Source organism: Ochotona princeps, chromosome 1, assembly GCF_030435755.1.
Source record: "Ochotona princeps isolate mOchPri1 chromosome 1, mOchPri1.hap1, whole genome shotgun sequence".
NCBI lineage: Eukaryota > Metazoa > Chordata > Mammalia > Lagomorpha > Ochotonidae > Ochotona > Ochotona princeps.
Window position 1 is genome coordinate 18,208,739 of NC_080832.1, and position 23,388 is coordinate 18,232,126.

Sequence of the window (23,388 nt, forward strand, 5' to 3'; positions counted from 1 at the left end):
AAAATCACAATTAAATTACTCATCTGGGAAGAACAAAATCCTGAAACAGTTTTGAAAGGCAGATCTAATTCCTTAAATATATAATGTTCTACTAAATTGTGTTTTGCTTCCCTCCTCATTCTGTCAAGTGTAAGTAAGTGTTCCAGCTCTCTCCCTTAAGCTGTTATGTTGCATCACTAATTGGCCTACTTTCTGTGGAACACATTAAATATGCTCCCTACTATATGGAAGAATGCTTAAAAAGGCTTTCATTAGAAGTGCCTTATACCAGCCCAACAGATCACCCTTGGTGCTGTACATACAATAGAAACAATGCACAGTTGTAGCTCCATGTCAGACATAGCTTTTAGCGACATAAATATTGTTCTTGAAACTTTCAGTATTTCTTCGGAGTCTACCGACAGATGTTTCTCGTGCTCATAGTGTACCAGAGATTTTTGAAGTTTCAAAACACTTGATTTCTGGGCTCATCAAGTCTCTGAAGATAATTTTAAAACAATAGAAATTAAGGAAGTTTTGGGCTCTGGTAATACTGTGCAAAATCCTGCCAAAGTACAGAAAATGAAAAGTCATGGAAACATTGGAATCATTTAGAGTCAGAACAGAGTGTGCGTTTGAGTTCTAGCTCTGCTTCTGCTTCTCTTGCCATTGCGGACTCCAGGGACTAGTGGCGATGGCTCCAGTAGTTTGGTTGCTGCCGTATAATCTGTATTGGCTTGCTGGCTCCTTTTTTCCACATTATCCATTGCACTGCTTGTATTTGAGAAGTAAACCAACAGATGGGATCTCTCTCTCACTCCCTCTCTAGCCTTGGTGGATGAAGGAGTAATACAATTGCTTTTGAAATGTTTATGATACATGTAGCCAATAGCGGAAACAGACTCTGCCCTGGTACTGAATTACTGTGCTGCAGATGCCTGTCAATCCATTCACTACTTAGCAGTTGAATTAATGAAACGTTCTCAGAGAGAGACCAATAGTTGACAGGAGAACATTCAGCGGCTCTTTGCCAATGTACAAGGAAGTACTTAGTATTGTAGCACTTGTGAGGTTTTCACTTCATTTCATAATGGGGAGGGATCATCCTAGAAGGCTGTCCAAATTCCAAAGAATAATATGCTCCAAATAGTAATACTCCAATGATAAAAAATACTCCACATAATAAAACTCAAATGGTAATAACATGGAGAATAATATGCATATGTTAAAAATATCTGTGAAAGGCAAACCTAAATAAATTATGAAGGAAAAGAAGAAATCTTAACTATGAAGGGCATTTAAATATAAATATATGTAAGAAAGATATCACTCCCAGCAAGTGAGAAATAATGTGGCAAATTTAAAGGTTCTTAAGATGGATGTATTTAAAGTTCTCTAAAAGAAAAAGGAGCAGGGCAGGGGTGGGTGCTCTAACCTGGTGTCTATCTCCTTGCCTTGTACTCTCCGGGATCCCAAATGGGTGCTGGTTCATGTCCTGGCTTCTCCACTTCCCATCCAACTTTTTGGCTGGGAAGGCAGTAGAGGATGGCCCAATGCCCTGGGACCCATGTAGAAAACCTAGAGGGAAACCTAGAGGAAGTTCCTGCCTCCTGGCTTCAGATTGGCTCAGCTCTGGCTGCTGCAGCTACTTGGGGAGCGAACTAGCGGAGGAGAGATGTTTCTCTGTGTATCTCTTTGTCTCTGTATATCTGCCTTTCCAATATAAAAATAAAATATTTGGAGCAAAAAAAAGAAAAATGAGAAGTCCATACTTTGTAATGATAATAGGAAAATATTATTTTAAAAATGGGAAATTCAGTAAGATTTGGCTGAATGAGATTCTCCACTGATTCTTCTTCATGTGCCAATGTACTTTTCAATGATTGTGGAAATACGGTAACACATTGGAGTGGCTGGTTTTAGTATAATAATCTGAACTGGCACATTAGAGAAGTCAGGTAGAAAGATGTTACCTGCATCACCATGACTATGGATATCTCCCACACGGAGGAGAGGAAAGGATGTGCAGTATTTGGGCTCAGCTCTATGTCTGCCAAGGTGGAACCTAGGGCTGGGAGAAGTCCCAGGGCCCAAGTGCAGCACCTGTGGACCAGGTCTCTGGAAAGCCAGAGAACAGGGGCTTGCTCCACTGCTCCTTCCCCAACTAGGAGCAGCACAGCACAGAGGATGGCTCTAATTGTCAGGCACAGAGTTTAAACATGAGCAACTGCAACCCCAACTGAGCCATGCATGGGCTATATGTGGGTATGGACGAGCTGTGGCTGCGCTGAAACATCCAACAGCAAGAACCAGAATGGGTTGAAGGCCAGTTAAGAAAAGCCACTGTTCCTGCTAGGACAGGAGGTGCACTGAGTAGTGCTGGCTCATGAACCCACTGGTATGAGTCAAACCTGGCACTAGGAGGGTTCTGATGGAGGAGCCTCGGCAACTCCTCTGGCAGGACACAGTCCCTGCAAGTAAGCGCAAGAAGCATGGAAGGAAACAGCCCAGAAGAGGTCATGGAAAGTGTCCCACTGGCATACATTTGGCATGGGTAAGGGGCAGACCAGGCTGAATCAGTTCACATCATCCACTGGCAAATCCAACCAGGTTCGGTCGTGACAAAAGCAGTGCACAACACAGAATGTCAAGGTGAGGTTGCCTGTGCCAGATGTGACCACAGCACCCATCCAGTACGCGTGAGAATCAGGAAGGGAGGGGCAGAGCCAGCAGGGGAATAAAGGGTGGTTCCCTTGCTGGACAGCTACTCCCACTGGAGAGCCTGAGCTGGGATGGGGACAGATCAGACTAGGCAGGGTTACAGCACCTGTGTGCCTCATGTGGACAAAATCAGGGAAAAGCCAGGCTGGGCTGATTATTCCTGCTGGTGCAAACATAATTAGAGTTGGTGAGGGTTGTTGGGGCTTAGCCACAGCAGAAGCTGCCACTGGGGGCTGATACTGTCAAGTTAAACCACGGAACCACATGGAGAGTGCACAATCTGGGAGTGAGAGAGAACTGGGAGGGAAATAGTGGGCTCCTCCCTCTTGGGTTACTAGTCCCATGGGAGAAAAAAAAACTCGGACAGGGGTTGGGCTGGCTAGACAGAGAGGCACTCAACAAAATCCATGAGGGCTGGATAGTTGAGCTGGTTAGATGGAACTAAGCTTCAATACCCTTTGACATGTATGAGAGCCAAATGGGATATGCGGCACACTGGACTAGTCTGCTACACATACTGGCAAACCAGGGTAGGGGCGGGCCTGGTTGGGGTTATTCTGGGTCGCTCTGACTGGGCTGCAGCTCCTACTGGTTTATGTGAGGGCTGAGTATGTGCTGGGCGGAACCTGGCCGGACTGCAACACCCATTGTTTCCAGTGGAAATCAGGGCTGAAAACAAAACCAACCCAGCAATTGCAACCACCAGCTGATTGGGGCGATGGACTGTGGCGGGCCCTATACTTGCTAGTACAAATAACAATCTGGTCTGGGAATAACTCAAAGTTTCTTTTGGGGATCTCCCCAATCGAAATGGCAGATTCAGAACCCGAACCAAGAAAAGACGGAAGACAGAGCAGGTCAATCCACCACCTCAGCTATATGTTGGCAGCAAAATACTGGGCAAATGGAGACTCTATGATGGACTATGTCAATCAGTGGATTCTTCAACAACCTCATCATGCCTGGAGTGGCAAAAATGGCAGCGATTCATAACTGGTGAACTATCAAAACCACTTGAGCAAGGATCTCAGAGCATGCCCCACATCAGCGACCTGGGGTGGGTGGGAGACTGGGTGGGGCTTCTCCCTCAATATTCCCTTTACCTCAGATATATGAATAAAATTTTAAAAAAAGGTATTACTTAAAAATTAAAAACATAAATAAATAAGCATGAGCAACTGGGGAAATGGTCACAAGACTCTATGTCAGGGTAAAACCAAAGACTCTGTTCTCCACCCAGAGTCAACCAACTGCCCAATTTGCAGCTTCATTTGTGGTTAAAGTGGCCTGATAAAATGGGATCTCAGTCAAATAAAAAAAAAAGTCTGGTTTACAAGTGCATGCTCTATTAAAAGAAAGAAAACTTAAAGGTATGCAACTCTCAGATGCCAATCAGAGATGCCAGTTGCAAGCACCATGGCCACACCACCTGTCAACACCCTTCATACTTTAGGATAACCCCCAAAACCATGAAAGGAGACTACATTCTCAACTGGCCTATTCTTCTCTGGAAACATACTTTTAATAAACTTTGCTTTACAATCATAACCTTAATATCACTGACCTGTGATTCCTTATTCTGTCAGGGACCAATCACTGGTGGTGATTTTTGCTGCCACTTACCCAGGTTGCTGTCAGCATGTCTTTTACATTATAGTATGTTCAGCAGACAGCCACTGGCTAGCCTGCCTGCTGGGGGTTCCCTTGTTGTGAGTTTCACAAATCTAACTCTGTTCTCTCTCCCTAATTGTTCTGATGAATTCTTGAACTACTTGCAGTGCAGCCTCGATTGATCTTTGCAGACAGTGGCTAACCATTCCTAGCTTAGGTGATTCTGGTAAACTCAAAAGGACCCATGACCTTGGGCCTTTCAATTCACCTTAGAGACTTCCATGTTCCCCACCCATCCTCCCCCTTTTTGCTTCTTTTTCTTTTTAATTTTTACAATGGCATAGTTTTATTTCATTTTACAACTATAAGTTTACAAGTTTATTGGGTAGACATTTAAATACACAGCAAATAGAAAAAACCTACTATTCCTCTTCTGAGGAACATTTAATCTCTTGTGTTATCTGCTATTATTGTTAACTTCCCACTGCTTGAGAAAGATAAGTCTTAAAAGTTTAAGATTTTTGTCCTGAAAAAGAACTGGAAGTTTGCTGTCTCCCATATCTTCCATCTCCACAGCTGAGCCTGGAGCCGTCTTGGGTGTGACAGATAACATAACAAAATGGTGTTTAGTAGACATGGGGGCTAGATACCTGCCCACACCAAGAAGTAACTCTACTCTCCTCTTGTAGTCTTCAAGCCTCTTAACCTGCATAGGAGAACAGTCCAAATCCAGTCCTTTAAAACTTTTACTCGTACGTTTCTTGTCCTGCCAAACAACCCCCATGCACTTTTCAAAAATCTTTCAGGTTGGGCCCGGCGGCGTGGCCTAGCGGCTAAAGTCCTCGCCTTGAAAGCCCAGGGATCCCATATGGGCCCCGGTTCTAATCTCGGCAGCTCCACTTCCCATCCAGCTCCCTGCTTGTGGCCTGGGAAAGCAGTCAAGGACGGCCCAAAGCTTTGGGACCCTGCACCCGTGTGGGAGACCCGGAAGAGGTTCCAGGTTCCTGACATCGGATTGGTGTGTACCGACCCGTTGGGGCTCACTTGGGGAGTGAAACATCGGATGGAAGATCTTCCTCTCTGTCTCTCCTCCTCTCTGTATATCCGGCTTTCCAATAATAATAAAATCTTTAAAAAAAAAAAATCTTTCAGGTTGTCCTTCCCGTCACACACCCAGCAAGCAAAAAAGGGACAAAGTTTTATCAGGTGATTTCTTAAGTTCCACATGCAATGAACATAACTGGTTCTCCATGACAACTACTAAGCTTTGAAATTTTAACCTTGGTGATTTTAAATCTTTTTCCATCCACAGTTCTTATTCTTCTCTGAAGCTTGAATAACAGGCTTCAGGGTGCTTAGGATCAATGGACTAGATAAAAATTTCCGGTACTTTGAAGAATAAAAAAAGGGAAATAGAAATCAAACAATGTGGATGTCACTGGACCCTGATAATAAAAAAGTATCCATTTAAAAATCCCAGTCATAAAAAGTCCCCATTACTGGTGGGAATAACCTATGGCCAGTGGCATTCTGCCATTTCCTAGAGTGGAATGCGTGTTGCAGTAGCCCTTGGCTTCCCATTGGTTTATTCTCCCAGTGTTTTGCAGCATATTGTCACAGTTGTGAATGTCCATCTGCCCTGCTCACCCACTGGTTCTTCACAGTGTATTCTAATAAAGCCAACTCCACGCACTTCTGTTAGTGTTCCACTGATGGTGAATTCTTCTCCCTCTTCCATGACTTGGGCTTCAACTGGTCATTTCCTGAGACAAATGAAGTTAGCTACAGGAGGCCGAATGAACTAGTGAGGTTTCCATGTCTTTTATGAGACCATCCCGGCCTGCTGAGGTCTTGGCCACACCTTCAGGTGGGCGGCACCAGAATTGCCCACCCATTTTCTAACTAATTAAGAGACAACCAATGGGGAACATCTTGCCAGTAGGTTCCCCGCCCAATAAGGAGGGGTCAGGGATGCTTAAAATCCTAAGACCCTTCCTCAAACCTTGGGTGTCTCTCTCTCCCTCCCCTTTCCAGAGGCACCCCACCTCCCTCTTTTTCTCAGGAAGTGCTTTCCCCTTCCCTGCTCACCTGGTCCCTTCACAAATAAACTTTTCTGTCTGCAACAGATTCCCAGCTTTTTATTTCCATATTAAGCTGAGGAAAGAACCCACCAGGCATTTCTGGTAACATTTTACTTAAATATTGGAGGTTTTCTTCTTGAATGTTTTGTCTTTAAAGTTCAGGAAAAGTTTTGCTGTGATTTCTACTGTTTACAGGTACTGTTTTACCAAAGAAGGTATTTGTTTATGTTTTTCATCTTACAGATTCCCTATGGGATTGAAAAGTGAAAAACCAAGAATGTCCTCTGCAGCGTGTCCCCGTGCAAGCGGTCATAATAATTACACTAGAACCAAGGGAAAAACAGTAACAATTTGACAATTTGTGCTGTCTCCAAAGATGCCTCTTTGGTTCTGCATGCCCATGCAAGCACCTGGAGGGAATGCTTCCTTGCCTCCGGGGGTGGGGAGGGGGATAATATATAGCCATAACATACCCTTCACTTTTGGGGAGACAACTCCCTGGTAATCATGACTGGCAAGTTGCAGATAATAATACAACAGATTTTGATTATTGCAAAGCATCTATCAATCTCTTGTGGAGTCTAACACTCATAACTTTTTGGTGCACTTTGGTAACACATATTATTACCCCTACCTGAACCGATTATTCCAGCTTCCATTGGACTGGGGGAAAACTACTGGGATCCCTATTAGCCTTATACCTTGTTAATCCCATGAAAATCACACTGCATTGGGCCCTGTAATCCCATTAATTTATTTCCTATTAATTCTTTCTATGTCTGGACCATGTGTATTCAACCTTGCTTGCTTTACCTTTTCTCAAGTGGAGTTCATCTTGCCCCAATGATTCTCCAAAATGGATAGAACTGTATCAGTTCCAAGGATAGCTTCTACTTGGGTTCCCTGGGTGGGCATTGTCAATAAACCCTCCCTGCTTGAGAGGCAGCAAGCAAGGGAACTCAGATGATCCATCAATATACTTACATAGCATGAACCAACCACAGGGATCATCACCGGAACTCCCTGAGGTATTGGGTTCTGAGAGATGTCTGTCAGGCAGAGAATTAAACATGAGCAACCGGGGAAGACCCTCAGACCCTCCTCCAAGAGTGATTCCAATGACCCTGTCCTCTGCTATGTCACCTGAGACCACTCACTTTGTGATTTAACTTGTGGTTAGAGTGCTGTGAGACAATAGGAGCTCAGTCAAACCAGAAATGTCTGGTTTACAACAACGTGCACAGAGGGAACTGAAAGATATGCAATTCCCAGATGTCAATCAAAACTGCCAATCATGAACATCACAATCACATCACCAGTAGAGTGTCCCTATATTTTAAGTATAAAAGCTCTGAATCAGGAAGGAAGGAAGGGAGGAAGGGAGGAAGGAAGAGAGGAAGGAAAGAAAGGAGACAAATTCTCTTTAATTTCACCCCTTCCTCTTCTGTAATGTACTTTAATGAACTTTGATTTATTATTTCTACATTTTCATCTTATTAAACTCTAACTCCTTATTTTATCAGCACAAATAATTGAGACAAATCGGTCACTGCCAATGACATTTTATGGACAGTATAGCAGGAAAGAAAGCACTGGGTTAAATGTGGCAGAGTAAGATTGTTCATGGTAGCCTAATATAGAAGGGAAACATTTGCTGTTCCATCTCAGGAGATCAGATTTGAATCAATGGAAACTCAATCTGGCAAGAAAAGATAATCAGAAACCCCCATGGACCCCACTCACACCATAAACATTTGTGACATTTACTTTTGAAGATCCCTGATGTTCTTGCAGACCCCTCCTGTTTGAGGTGCTGAGGAGTTGTGACTTCACTGCATTGTCATGGAAATTTGGCCCTGCCCACAATGTATGCCCTCCCACACACAGGATGTTCCTGAGCAGCACATTTTGAATCCTTTGTTTTTAAAAACCCCCACCCCAAAAAACAGTTGGGTGGCACTGCTCATTCTCTTGCTGCCTCAGAAACAGCAGGGAACCTCACTTCCACAACCTCAGACCTAGAAGCCCAGGCAAAAGTGGACCAAACCCACAACTTGGTGAAGCAACTGAGAATCCCATCCTGAGGGGTTCAGTGCACCAAGGCCCAAATAAATCAGTTGGCCCATTTTCTTGTATTCTCAAAATTGAGAAGAGATACTGGCCCTTTAGATGTACCAAAACCAAGGGACTGAAGGAGCATGAAAAAAACAAGGTAAAGGAAGCCTCCAGGAGAACACGATGACTTCAACCAACATGAACGAAAGAAATGAAAATCAACATACTGTGTAAAACAGAATTCAAAAAGGAATTTTGAGAAAACTGAATGAGCTACACCAGAATACTAAAACAATTCTTTTAGGAAGACTGTAGGAAGTATACAAGAATAGGAAATCGACAAGATGTAGAACATACAAAAAATTTTGGAGCCAAAAAATGTAGGATACAAAGTCTAAAATAAAGTTGAAAGTTTCAGCTCAAAAGTGAACAAACAGGAAGGAAGAAGAAGAAGAAAAAATTTCTGAGCCTGAAGATAGGGCTTCTGAAATAGGTAAAAAGAAAAAAGAAAGAAAAAAGGAAAAGAGAATAACAGAATCTTTGAGATTTATGAGACATCACTAAGCAAGCAGATATTCTTAGTATAGATATTTCAGCAGGACAAGAAAACGGAACAGGCATTGGAAACTTATTCCATAAAATGACTCCTGGAAACTCTTCAAACACTGAGAAAGATAATGGCATCACGACCAGGGAGCCCAAAGGACTCCTAATACAAGAAACAGATCCTCTTCAATGTGTATTATAGTCTAATTATTGACAAAACACAAAAGGATAACACCAAGTCACTTACAAGACACTCCCCCACTTACAGTAGAGGAAGACCTCTTGGCTGAAACATTATAGGCCAAGTAAATGGGCTGTAATAACATATGACCAAAATAAGCCTGTCAGTCTATTTTACAAAAACATAAATGCTTTTAAAAGCTAGATAAGGGATTCCAGAAAGCAAAAATAAGTTATTGGAAGGTAATTCTTAGTGTCATTAATGGGTCTATTTTGTCTTTGATAACAATACTGATTAACTGTATTCCTAAAGAAGAAAACTTAGGTAAAAGAACATCAAGAGTAATTTAGAAACAGTAACTTAAAACTACCAGAGAGAAAGGACGAATTGACCACACATAAGGGAAGAACTAACTATAAACTATGTCATAGCTAGAAGAGATATTGGGATCACAAAATTCTTTTTAATCAGGATTGAATCAGTTGTCATATAGATGACTGAATGACTTTTGGCTACAATCAGAAATAAGATAGGTGCCAGGGACACACACTTCTGTTCAATATTCTCCCGAAAGATGTAGCCAGTCCATCCATGTAAGACAAAAGTGCAAAACTATTTCAGATTAAAAAGAAGGGGTAAAACTACTTTTACATACAGATAACATGATTATATAGAAAATCTGATGGTATTTTCCAAAACATTCTCTTTATAATTGAGTTCAACAATGTCAGATGATAAAAATAACATGGAAAAAAATTGAACTTATTTTCCATTCAAAAATACAATTTGCAATGGCACAAATTTATTATGTGTGATACATAATCTTCAAGACATTACACTAACACTTTGTAATATTGGAGAAAGAAATTAAAGGAACACCTGAATAAGTGAAGAGAGAGCAGACGCAATGTTGCAAGACTCAATTCTGTGAAGACATTAATTCATGCAAAATGTCCAACAAATTCACGATAATTACTCCCAGTGAAAATCTCCATAGGTTAGTCTAAATATTTAGGAACACAAAAATTTTAGAGTAGATGAAACTACCTTGCAAACAAGAAACACTGAAGAACAGATAATATTTGAGTTCATATCTTACTAGTAAAGTTTTATTAATTAAGAAATAAAACTAGGGCATTAAGACAAACACCGAAGTAATAGTGTGGAAAGGTAGGCCCCCACACACATTAAGGACATCAAAATTACAAAGCAAATCTTGAGGGAAAGAATAACATTTTCAACAAGTAGTGCAAAAACAATTGGATATTCATCCATAAACTACGTTTTGATTCATATTTTTCATTCTCTAAAAAAGATAAATTCAAGCACACTTACGTGCAAAACCTAAAACTATAAAACTTCCTGAAGAAGAGATTGGAGAGAATCTTTTTACCCAAAGGTAGTTCAAATAACACATCAAAGACACAATCCATAAAATAAAATCTGACATTGTCTTCATCCAAAGTTAAAACTTTTCTTCCTCAAAGGACACTGCTAATAAAAATCATACAGTAGCCACAGCTGGAGCAAAAGTGTTTATGAAGTATGTTTTAAATTATTGCTGTTCCTTATAATCCAATAAAAACTGGAATATCCCTGGCTAGAAGATAAAATCAAATTTCTATTAACATGCAATTGCACATTTTGATGGGATACAGTGAACTATTTCAACATATTTATACAGATTTATCAACCAGACCAGGTCATTACAGTTCACATTTCCTCATATTTTTCCTGTTTGTAGCCTACACAATCTCCCTTCTTCAGACTTCTTACATAATGTGTAACACATTATTTTGAATTTTGATCTTTCCACTGTGTTTTCAGACATTAGGACTTATTACTTTTTTTTTAAGGTTTATTTCATTTTTACTGGAAGAGAGGAGAGACAGAGAGGAAGATCTTCTGTCCAATGATTCACTCCCCAAGTGGCCACAACAGTTGGAGCTGTATGGATCCAAAGCCAGGAGCCTTTTCTGGGTCTGCCACCCAGAAGCAGCGTCCCAAGCCCTTGGGCTGTCCTGGACTGCTTTTCCAGGCTACAGGCAGAGGCTGGATGGGAAGCGGGACCTCTGGGATTAGAAACAGCACCCATATGGGATGCTGGAGCGTGCAAGGCAAGGACTTTAGCTGCTATGCTACCACCAGACCCATAACTCGTTACTTTTTTTTTTCTTTTTATTGTATTGTTGTTGACAATCTTTACATAGTTAATTACAGTTAAAGGAAAAAGAAGAAAAGAAAAGAAAAAAAAAGAAAGAAAGAGAAAAAAAAAAGGTTCAGGGGGATAGGAAAGTGGGTAAAGCTATTATGTCCATATTGTTTCCATCATGTATCTGAGGTAAAGGGGGATATTGAGGGAGAAGCCCCACCCGGTTTCCCACCCACCCCAAGTACTCGTTACTTTTAACTGATGTTTTTTTTTACCTGCTAATCAATCTCCCTTTATTCCTCTCTACCAAACCTTGGAGTCACTCAAGCTCAAATCCATTATTTCCTTAACTTCTGTGTGGGAGAAAGCATGCAATATTTGCCTGTGTGTGTGTGTCTGGTGTCTTTCACTTAACCGTCATCTCTAGTTTTGTCCATTTTGCTGTAAATGTTCAGATTTAATTTCTTATCATGCATGTATAATATTTTATTGGCTATCAATATCTGTATCTTTCATCTATCTATAAATCTATCACATACTTTATTCATCTCTTCATGACCACCTATACTGATTTTATATCTTGGCTGTTTTAAGTAGTGTGCTGCAGTGAGTGTGAGAATACAGTTGTCTCTGTCGTCTACACCAAATGGGGCTGCCTGGCCCGTAGGATAGGCTTATTTTCGTTTTTGAAAGCATCTCCGTGTTCTTCTTGAAATGACTGTATCACCTTGCGTCCCTATCAACTCTGTGTCAAGGGTCCCTTCTCTCTGTATCCTTACTAGCATTTTTTATTCTAATTTGAGTGATATGATACCTCGCTGCAGTTTTGATTTGTTACCGGGTGGATAGTGATTGAACCACATAATAAAGGATACACATGAATTATGCAATATGCAGAATTTCAGAAATTGTCCTGCAGGGATGATCCATGATAATACCTAGAAGCTATGGATCCATTGCACCTGTGATTACACAGTGATAAGTGAGCTAGCTGACCTTAGGGGACTGCCTGGAAGAGTGAATGTTCCCTGAGAAGCTTTCACAAGGTGGCAGAAAGGCAGTCAGAAGTGCAACCCTGAAATGTGTGGCATGAGAAGAACCCCACATACCAGTGTTGCCTTGAATACAGAGTGAGATGTGAGAGAAAGAGAAAAAAATTGCAGCCCACTTCAGGGAACACTGAAGACTTCTGACTGCCTGCACAGAAAGTGGAAGCTCACACCTACAACCAAAAGGGGATGGGTTCTGTCCAAAACCTAGCAAACTTGGAAGCGCATTTCCCCCAAAACCTCTGGATAAATGCTTGGCCCATTTGACGTGCTGATAGGTGGCTTTGTTCTGAAGCACTCAGAACTTACCTGAACCACCTGGCAGTTCAGAGTCACTGTAAGCCCCTGGTAGTTTGTTAATGCAGCAATAAAAAAACCTGATGCTGATAGGTGCCCCATATAATTAGTCTACTCAAAAAATGCAGCTACTACTATGCATCTATCACAATGGCTAACTTAAAAAGTTAAACCATGTAAGGGGTGGACAAGACTGTGCACAAGGACAAAATGAGGAATATAGGAATGATATAAACAAGTCATTATACATTGCTTCCATGGGAACCCAAAACAAATACTTGAAATTGGATGGCTTAAAAATATGCAAAATTTGGGCCCAGCTCAGTAGCCTAGTGGCAAAAGTCCTCATCTTGCAAGCTCTGGGATCCCATAAGGAACTTTGAAATGCAAATTAAGGAAATCCAGATGATACTACATAATAATATTATATGCGCCTAATCTTACAAAATACAGTTAAATGTATTTCTGCATTTTATAACATATTTAATGATCAAATCAAATGTAGTAAGTGATATTTATGTATATGTTCTTTCATAAGCTATTTTTTGGCTAATTAAATATGCTGATTAATATATAAACTCAGACAAAAGTCAGTTATGGCTGCATATAATGAGATTAGCCTATGGTTTTATTAAAATATATTTTATGGTCCTGCTATTAATAAAATACTAATAAAATAGCTTGAGACTTAAAAGTTCTTATTAGCCACATACTTCACAAGTTGACAAAATAATTTAATTCTGAAATACATGAACCAAAGTGTGTAACACAATTTACAAATGCACAAGAGTTATCATCAATGAAGACTTTAGTTGCTGGAAAGGTGGAAAGCCATTAGATATTTGAAGTGATTAGAAGGCAGCAGAGTATGGCTTACACAAGCACACACACACACAATCCATATATCCACTTTAATTAGATTATTTTATGGAGGCAGTTTCACCACAAGAATATTAACGGTTTAAGCAAATGAGAGTCTGGAGTTTTGCCATTGTTTTGTTAAGGCGTGCTGTTCAGTGTAACAACATGCTTTCACTCAGTGAGGAGCAGTTTATTTATGCAATGTGCAATCCGCATGCCTCCATAAGGAATGTTAACATCCTGAAGGAACTGGACTGTGAAGAGCTTTATACAAGTGACTGCATGTGAGCTAGGGGCACTCTGAGTCATGCTCCTGATAAATTAGAAATCTTTAAAAATAAAAATTACGGGGTAAGTTGTCATGTTGCTTTTTATTTGTGTTTTTTAACATTAGTTAGATGGATATTTAAAGTTAAACGTTCAATTGTTATTTATTTTCCCAATACATTGTCCTTAATGTGTAAGAGGAACAGGATCCAGTTCCTTTTCTCAGAGAACGAATGCATATCAAAACTAAAGAGCAAAGGCAGACGTGAAGAAGGTAATAATAGATTTTGCTAGCAACGAAGAGGGGGCAAGAGTACTTCCTACTTTGAAGGTCAGCCTCAAGGACCTTTAGATATGGATGCAAGCCTGAAACCTGGAAGCCTCCATCAACAAAGAAGACAAATTGTGAAGAGGTGTAGAGGTAGAACATAAAAAGGACAAGACAAAACATGACCGAGTCTGGTTAGACGGGAGCTGAAGCCGGCTGCCCTGCTGACAGCTGACAGCTTCCTCTTCCTCTGTTCCGTTCCCCTCCTGTATTAGCTCTCCTCCCCTCCTTTTATTCAATGATAAAAAGTTTAAGTTGGAATAACCTGCCAGCAAAATGGCGTATGAAGACTAATCACAGCATCACACAATGAGCAAACTGGATAAGAAAAGCCTCAACTGATGATAAGGGATTTACATTTTCTCAGTGGTTCCAGGGAACTGAAAAGACCCTCAACTGGGGAATGACAGGACGAAGATGCAGAGCCAAGGCAGACAGGTGAAAGAACACGGAAATCAGCTGGGTGTGATGGGCCAAGGAGAGAGGGGCAAGGCGAAGCTAATTGATCTTAAGAGGTGACACATAAGATGGAAACGATTTTTTTTCCTAAAAGGAACAACATGGAAATAGACAAATTGCTGAGAGAAAACGATGACCTCTGATTTGGAGGAAAGCACAGTGAAGTGGATTCGCTTCCTCATACATGAGTATGGTTGCATAGTAAGGGCCAGGGATGTGAGTTCAGTGCCTTAAGTAAGGAATGATTGTTTTAAATGACCAAAGTGAGGGAGATGGGAAAGAAGGTAGGTAGAAGAAAGCAAAGTTACAGGGTGGATAAAAGAGAACTCCAGAAAAGAACGAAAATGTGAGGCTTAGCTGCTGGGCCCTGGCTTCCCCCTGCAGGCACCTGCACCTTTTCAGAAGAGGACCAGGAGAGCAAAGAAAGGAAACCGCTTCTGCTGGTCCGCCTCAGCCAATGTACCTGAATTGGGGGATCTGTAGCTTCTGCTCTTCCCAAGAAACTAGAACTGAAACAATACAATCCTTGGTATGGAAGTGCCAGAGAGCCCACTTGCAACCACTTTTCCCGAGAAACACAGCAGGTCTTTAGGAAGCAGAACTGCACCTGCAAAGCCCAAACTGACCAAATTTTACACAACTCCAGGTGCTTCCCTCATGACCTTGTTCTTTAGCTATACTGCAAAGTAGTCCCAAATTCTTCCCAGATCCTGACCTCAAGTATGGTCAATGTAGGGCTTTGTCTCAAACTTGCAATGAATGCATCTGCGTTTTGCCTTATAACATTATGCAGACAGGTTCTGTTGCCAGCTTTTGTATATAGTCCTAATCTTTGGCCCTTGATCTAACTCTCAGGGAAAGTGGTTTCACTTTCACTGTTTTACTGGCTCAGAACTGGGACAAAACTAAAAACAAAACAAAATGAAACAAACACACAAACAAAAAGCAGGTCACCTTTCTCCGTTTCCTCTCCTTTTGCTTTTATAACTAGTCTATTTTGAAGATCTTTGTCCTCTTTTGTTAATAGCAAGCATACACATACACCCTCCTTTTTGAGTCTATGGATAGCTCCCCTGAACACCCTGCTGTTTCGGAAAGGGGTGGTACTTTGTTACAGAAGAGGAAGAGCTGGGGGCAGAGCTGGGAAGCTGATTTCAGGCACTATCTCCAAAAGTTGCCAGGTACCCTAGATTGCAGGCTGACAGCTGAGTCAATATGGGCAGAAAGGATACGGTGATCTTTTGAGAATTTCAGTGAAGCAACAGATATGAAAGTCTGCTATTCACCAGAGGATAAAACAAAAATAATTACAAAATATTTGGACTGTGCCATTAATTTTGGCACCCCCACAAAATTGCAAAATGTATCTATTTATACTTTTTAAAAAACACCATGTGCTAATTCAACCTTAAAAATCAGCATAGTTACATCCCCAGAGGCTGAAATTAATTGGCTCAGAAATACCCTGAATACTTCCTTATGATGTCCTGGAAACATACGTATATCTATTTCATCAGATGTTAAAATGAGAAGCTTTCATAATATTTCCATCCAATCTTTCTTGCTACCCAAATTTATCAAAGGTGTATTTTAATTGGTATGGAGGTACTTTTAGTTATTTTATCTCACTTTAAATGACATGAACACTTTACAGATTATTTTAATTAATTCCATTTTTAAATTATATCCAACCTAGAAATGTTAAAAGAATTTTAAACTCCACTGAGATATTCTTAGATAATGATCTTTGATGATTGAGGTACTATTTGTTCTTCCAGAAGTAGTGGCAACTGTATTGTTAGTTTCAAGGACTAAATTCCATTATGTATTTGTCAACAATGAAGTATTGCTTCCATGAGTTTGTGAGTTAAATTCGTTTTAATTTTTTCTTTCACTTATCTAATACTCTTCCATAAACTTTGAGGGAATAGTTCTCCCTCAATGCTAAAATACAATCAAACTTGGGTAATTAAAACAAAGATTTTGCTGACAGATATTTCTTCAACTGTGTCAAATTTCAGTGAATTAATTAAACAAATGAATCAGATTCATTTATGAGGAAAAATGAAAAGCTGCCTATATAAATATTAAAAATTACTTCTTTCCTGATGAAACTGGACCTTTCAGTAGATATTTCTGTATTGAAAGGCACAGAGCTAGCATTCATGTAACATTCTAATCTGTGTCAAGTGTTCTCCCAGGAGCTGGGATGACCTTGACAGGGCTGCTTCCCTCTGGGTCCTCACCGTTTCCCTTTAGTTCCAAGTCAGAGGATTCTATGACTTTGTCCCCATGCCAGGCTTACAATTCAACTCAATAAAACTACACTTGGGTACTTACTAAGCACACACTGGGCCAGCTCTTGAAAAGAAGGCGAAACAAGGTGAGGCAATCATAAATATGTCATTAAAACTTGTTTACATATTGTCCCTTATTTTCTCAACACAGTGGCATCATCACCAAGCATCATCATGGATTATACCGTCGTTAAGACTGGGAACTTGGCTTTTAATGTCTGATCACAATCAGCTTACAGATGTGGTCTCTATTGTGACAGTGCCAGGGTCAGGCAGTCACTATGATCTCTGAACATCACCTGTCCTTGCTCTTCTGATGCTTACTCCACCATAAGTTCCAAGTAATCACTGAATTATCCTTCATAAAGATCATTTTGATATTTAAAGCCATTCATATCTCCCTAGTATACAGAATTCAAATGCCCAAACTCTCACTCTGTTGCACCCTTGGCTTTCTGTGACCAAAAAAAAAATGTATAATCAGAGCCTTGACCTCAGGCAGCACTGATGACTTTTGTGCCCCAAAACACCATTCCCATAACTCATGCTGACTCACTACCCCGTGCCTGTCAGATCTGCAGAGTGAAACTACAGGCAGAACTGAGAGAGTAAGCCGTGACCTTGAGTTGCTTTCTCTACAGTTGTCTGTTCCTCGTCTTACCTATGCCCGCTGTGTGGACTGTGAGAAGAGCCCAGAGCCAGGCACCTCCCTCCTGTGTCTTGCTCCTACAGGGCTTTTTTCCTTTGTGGTATTTCTGCAGGCAGAGGATCATGTTACATACCAACTTCTGTTGCCAGCTTCTTTGAGTCAGTTCGCTCTTGCACATCCAATAACCAAGAGCTCACTCATTTCAATGCTGCACAAGGCATTTTTCCCTTTATATTTATTCCCCTCCCCCAGAGTTAATCATAATTCAGTTTTTTAGTGCTTATCTCAGACATCAAGATAAATTAGCTCACGGGCTCTGAAATATTTCATTCTGGTTTTGAAAGTGACTTTAGATTTTCCTACTATTGTAAGTCTAGAAGATTGTATGTTTCCTATTAGTTTAATAGATTACCTGCTTTTTTGTCATCTTGACAGCTCTATCAGAGACAAAATAATATTTTGCAAATACAAACACCAATATTGCAGCCTTATCTCAAACTACTGTCAATGACATCTCACTGATGAGAGAATTTTGCAGTGTCCATTAACTTTCAAATTACTTAGAATTACTTATTATCACTTGATCCTCTATGGAATGCATCTCTCTGTCCTCCTCAGATTTTTAAGTTAAAACCCTAATCCCCAGGGGGATGGAACTGAGATGTTGGGATTTGGACATGTAATTAGGTTTAATAGAGAATAAGGAATTTGTGACAGGATCGGTGCCCTGTATTGGGAGGAAGAGAATAGGCCTGTACTCTTCCCATCAAGTGAGGAAAGCTAGCTGCATATGTGAACCAGAGGAGGCCCTCCCAGGGTCTGACCGGCCACGTAGACTGATCTTGAACATGCAGCCTCTGAAATAGGAGAAATAAATTTCTGTTGTTTAAGCCATCAAGTCTATAGTGTTCTGCTATAGCAGTTAGAATGGACTGAAAAATAATATCCAGGTACTGATTATTCAAGTTAGAGCTTGTGACAGCTGCTGTCTTTCCTAATGCATCTGTCTGATCCCACAGGTGTATTTCTCTTCATTAAACTTTGCCACCTCACTTCTCACTAAAGCAAGTCAATCATCCAACCAATAAATCACCTAAAATTAATTTAATCATGGTGCTGAATGTTTTATGCAACAAGATTACCTCACATATTATGGACTTCTTAAATAAAAGCCTGGTGAAATCTGGCAGATTATGGAAGTTTAGAAGCAGAAGTGAAAATGGAAAAAATTATGTCGGGGAGGGGAGACAGGTGGTGCTGGGTTGAGGACACTTTAAATTAGTTAGCCCTTTGTTTGAAGAAGAGAAGGCCAAATGTCAGAATATAAAGTGATTTTTCCAGTGTTACGAAAGAATTAATGCCAGAGTAAATTCCAGAAAAGAAATTTCATATTGGTTGATACAGCAAGCTGGAGAAAAAAATAGAATAAAGAGTTTAATGTAAATTCTGCAGTAAGGTTACTTGGCACAATTTTCTGTCTGATTCAAATTCATATTTAAATATGCACTTGGATAGCTGGATATTGTTACATTTGGTCTTATCAACTGTAACATTTTACTTTTTGAGCTGTGCTAATAGCAAATGCTATTAAAAATAAAAGGCAAATTGGGCTACAATATAACTCAGATAGAAGGGAAACCAAGGTATGTTTCAGTAACTTACAGGCTCATTTTGTAAACAAATGGCAGAATTCTTATCATGTCCTGATCAACACAACAGGCAAAGCCAGACATGGTCTGTGTCCTTAATCTGGCACATAAAATGCTAAGAAGAAAAAAAAGATGCTGCCCTTTGCAGCTGTAAAGAGTAAAAATCTATGCATGGGACATTTTTCATGGCTCTGAGAGTTCTTCTCTGACTTCTGCATTCAGGAGTTTTACAAGCACTTGAATTTAATGAACGTGAAACCACAAGGTGTGGCAAAATGACACAGCTCATTTGGAATTTCCACAGGGCATTCAAATGACAATCATGTGGCTCGCTGGACTTTGATCCCTATACATCCATACATCCTACTGGGTGAAGGTTTGTGTCTGACTTGGCCTGGTATCTATGGTTAATTCTTCAGTCAAACTTAGACTTAATTTAAAAACAGTCTCAAACTGCTCTGTCTCTGCTCCTGATCAAATCGATCAGAACAGGAAGACAGGCAGTTCTCTGGGTTCACCTGCTGAGCTTCCAATGAACTCTCCTTCCCACCTGGCTGCTGGTGGAGCTCTGGCTGCTGGTGGAGCTCTGGCTGCTGGTGGAGCTCAGCTCATCTCTTGATGACTGCCACTGGATTATCTGGTCTCTACAACACCACACTGTTGTGTCTGCTGCTTTCCAGTGTCTGTCAGTCTCCAGGTATCTCTCTGCCATCAGCCTGCCCTCTTCTATTTCCTGGAATGTGTCCTATCTGCTTCACCTTGGCTATTGTCATCTCCTTAAATGTGTCCTTACTCTATTCTGCCATCTTGAAACAAAACCCAACTATCACATTAGTCATTTGGTAGCATGCTATTTAACTTCATGGCATTGTAAATTTATATTTTGCTTCCTGTTATTGATTTTGAATTGGGGCTTTTCATTTAAAGGGATGTATAATAACTACGTAATGGAAACTATCATATCCAGATGTGATGATACAATGCAGTATGCATTTCTACTTCCAGATCAAAGATTGACTCCCAATGAAACTGTTAAATATGTCTTGGCAATAGGATGCTGGACTGTCATTGTTCATGCCTGCAATGATGGACTTATGACTATTTATGAAAAACTATACCACTGTAATAATATAGGGGAGATCATTGTGTGGGAGGAGGAGATTTGGGAATCGGGTTAAGGAAAATCACAGGGCTTATGCAACTGTATCATATCATAATAATAATATTAATAACCAAAGAAATGAGAAAAAGGCTTAAAAATTAAAAATGCAAGTTAAAAAATAGCATCATATGCTACTATATGATGCTACAGCAAAATTTAATGATGATTTCATGCCTAATGCTCAGATTCTAGGAAAATCTAGCTTTAAAAATAGCCATTTGTTCATCCTTTCCATTTCCCTAAACACACATACATGGTGTTATTGATGTAGTTATAATCAGATGTCTTTGGGAAAAAGTAAAAGTGTTACAAGTGCATTATTATCTCAAGGTAGAAATCCTAGCAGGGGCAAAGCTAGTGTCTTCCATGCAGGCATCTTATCTCTGTGGTGTGATGAATTAACCATAGGGACAAGGCATATAACATACTTCATGGTGTCTGATTTGGTCATTTGCTTCACAAAAGGCTAACACTCTTATGTTTCTCAAAATATAAACTCCTTAAAGCTGGCGATTCCCGAGCTCCCAAACAATTGTGTATCTTTCATATGCATTAATTTTAAGTAATAGTAACTAAATTATTATTAATATCATTTTGGTACATTCAACACTCTTTTGAAACACTGTGGAAATCTCTTAATCATTTCCCCATGCACTCATTTCATTTAATATACATTGTGAGTGCTTACTTCATATGTCCCAGAAATTGTCCTAGGTGCTATGGACTCAACATTAGGTAAAACAGAGAATTAAAAATTCCTGAGGGCCCGGTGCAGTGGCCAAGCACCTCAAGTCCTTGCCTTGAATGCGCTGGGATCCCACATAGGCGCCTGTTCTAATCCCAGCGGCCCTATGTCCCATCCAACTCCCTGCTTGGGAAAGCGGTCGAGGTCGGCCCAAAGCCTTGGGACCCTGCATATGCATGGAAGACCCGGAAGAGAATGTGGACTCCTGGCTTCAGATCGGCTCAGCTCTGGCTCTTACAGCCGCTTGGGGAATGAATCATTGGGCAGAATCTTTCTCTCTGTCTCTCCTCCTATCCGCATATATGCTTTTCCAATAAAAATAAATAAACCTTTAAAAAATGCCTTAATGCATAAAAATCATATTTTACTAGGAAGACAAATGAGAGTAATATGATTTATGATAAAGTAAATAACTATTGGGATCAGCATCGTGGCGTTGCAGCTTAAGCCATCACCCGTGTGCCAGCATGGGCCTCGACTGGAGTCCCCGTTGCTCCACTTCGGACATAGTTCACTACTGACACCTTGACAAAAGCAGTGTTTGAATCACGATTTGGTGGCCGGCATCTCTGATAGCCATCATGGCATTTGAGAATCTTGAGTGGGTGAGGGGAACAAACTAGAGAATCACCAAACTAGAGAATCGCTCTCTCTCCCCTTATTGGGGTTAGGCAGTTGTGGCTTCAGCTGCAAAGTCTTTTGAAACACACCTGTGCCCTAAAGAAACCATCTCCGTGTGTCTGCCTCAGCTAAGAAGTAGAGCAAAGTGAGAAGCGGAGAAAATCTCAGGACTGCAGCCCCAGGTTCAGTCACTCAGCATCCAAAGCAGGAAAAGCAGAGGTTTCAGCAACGGGACAGGGTGAAGACAGACAAGCAGGGGAAATGGCCGCAAGGATGTATAGGATGATGGGGTTTTCCAGTGAAGTAAGAGAAGCTGTGCTAGAGCTCGCTGAATTGGTGTCCTGGCAGTTTCCCACACAGAGGCAGCCCCAGCACAGCGTGGGAAGGTCAAGGGGGCTGAACCAGAGAGCAGAGGACAGGCAGTCTTCGCTTACTCTTTAGACTTATCCGATCCCGATCCGTGGCCAGAGTTGATTCTATGCACCTCCTTCCTTTTGCTTGCTTTGGTGGTCATGGCAGACGGCACCCAGATAAGCCCTGAACTCAGAACAAGCCGCCGGCTGGAGGAGCCCAGGCTCCGCGTCCGCTGTTGCCAGGAGACGGCGCCAGCGTCCCTCTAGCACAGAAAGGACTACAGCAGGGCGGGCTCTGGGATTGTGGCTGTTTGGGGAATGCGAAAACCGAAAGTGCAGGTGCCCACATCCCAGAGGAAACTTCACAGTGTTATCTGGAGAGGAATCAGGGCGCCCAGGCAATCTGACAGTAGGATTGATGGGCAGCAGGGGGCATCCCAGGTGAGAAGACAAGAGCATGGCACCGTTAGTGACTTCCAATGAGAAGATGGTGTCTGAGAAAGCTGGTAGGGAGCCTTGGTTGCTCACATGGAGGAATAAACCCAAGTGTGTTAGAAAGGCAATGGAGTTAGCACAGACCTCAGCACACAACTATTAAGCTGTAGTCCTAGCGTGCAGCTGGTCTGTAGGATTATTTAAGTCACCTTACCTTTTTCTTTTCTTGTGTGTGTGCTTTGGGTTACTCATTTGTGTATGGAACATTCTAATGCTTGACTTCACCTTACAGAATGCATAAGGTAAAAATAAACTGTATAGTACAGGATGGACACACAGAAATGGCAGCTCAAATGCCTGTAAGAATCAGACAGACACCAAAGAATGAATGAAGTCAACCAGGTAGAAAGTAGATGATTTCACACTAAGAAATGCTAGAATGAAAAATTGTCCAAGGTATTAAAATGAGATAAAATACTGTGCTGACCCAATGTAACTTTACAGAGCTTTGACACATAGCCCTGAGTTTCGGGACAGCACCTCCACCTCCATGCCCACCTCCGCACACCTAGCTGCTGCTTTTCATGAGGCTAGAAATAATTAAGCAACATTAAATAGAAGGAACCTCCTCTGGCTTGGAAGCAGGCACTGTGCAGTTAGGAAGCAACTTCCTGCAAAGCAGTTCTTTCAATTTCTCTGACAAATGAATGCCCTCCTTCTCTACCCTAAAGAGATTCTTTTATCAGGTTAACTGATTCATTACTGTTGGCAACTACCTGGATGACAAACAACAATGGCATTGTGTTTTATAAGCAAAATAAATAAATTTAAAGCCAGGGGCATCAACACCTCTTCATATAGGAGTAACTTGCAGACATTTCCTTTTGTAT

At 41.0% G+C, this 23,388-nt stretch overlaps 1 protein-coding gene across 3 annotated transcripts in view; it reads right to left on the reverse strand.

The window, feature by feature from the left end:
• ADGB (androglobin) overlaps positions 1-22,333 on the reverse strand; it is a 170,280-nt gene extending 147,947 nt beyond the window's left edge. For 2 of the 3 annotated variants that reach the window (XM_058667057.1, XM_058666939.1), the window contains exon 1: positions 22,145-22,332. In XM_058667057.1, coding sequence (XP_058523040.1) covers positions 22,145-22,224 — 80 coding nt within the window. In that variant the 5' untranslated portion in view covers positions 22,225-22,332. Of the gene's footprint in view, positions 1-22,144 lie in introns of all 3 variants that reach the window. The other variant, XM_058666997.1, reaches the window with a different exon arrangement.
• Between the last annotated feature and the right edge of the window lie 1,055 nt (positions 22,334-23,388).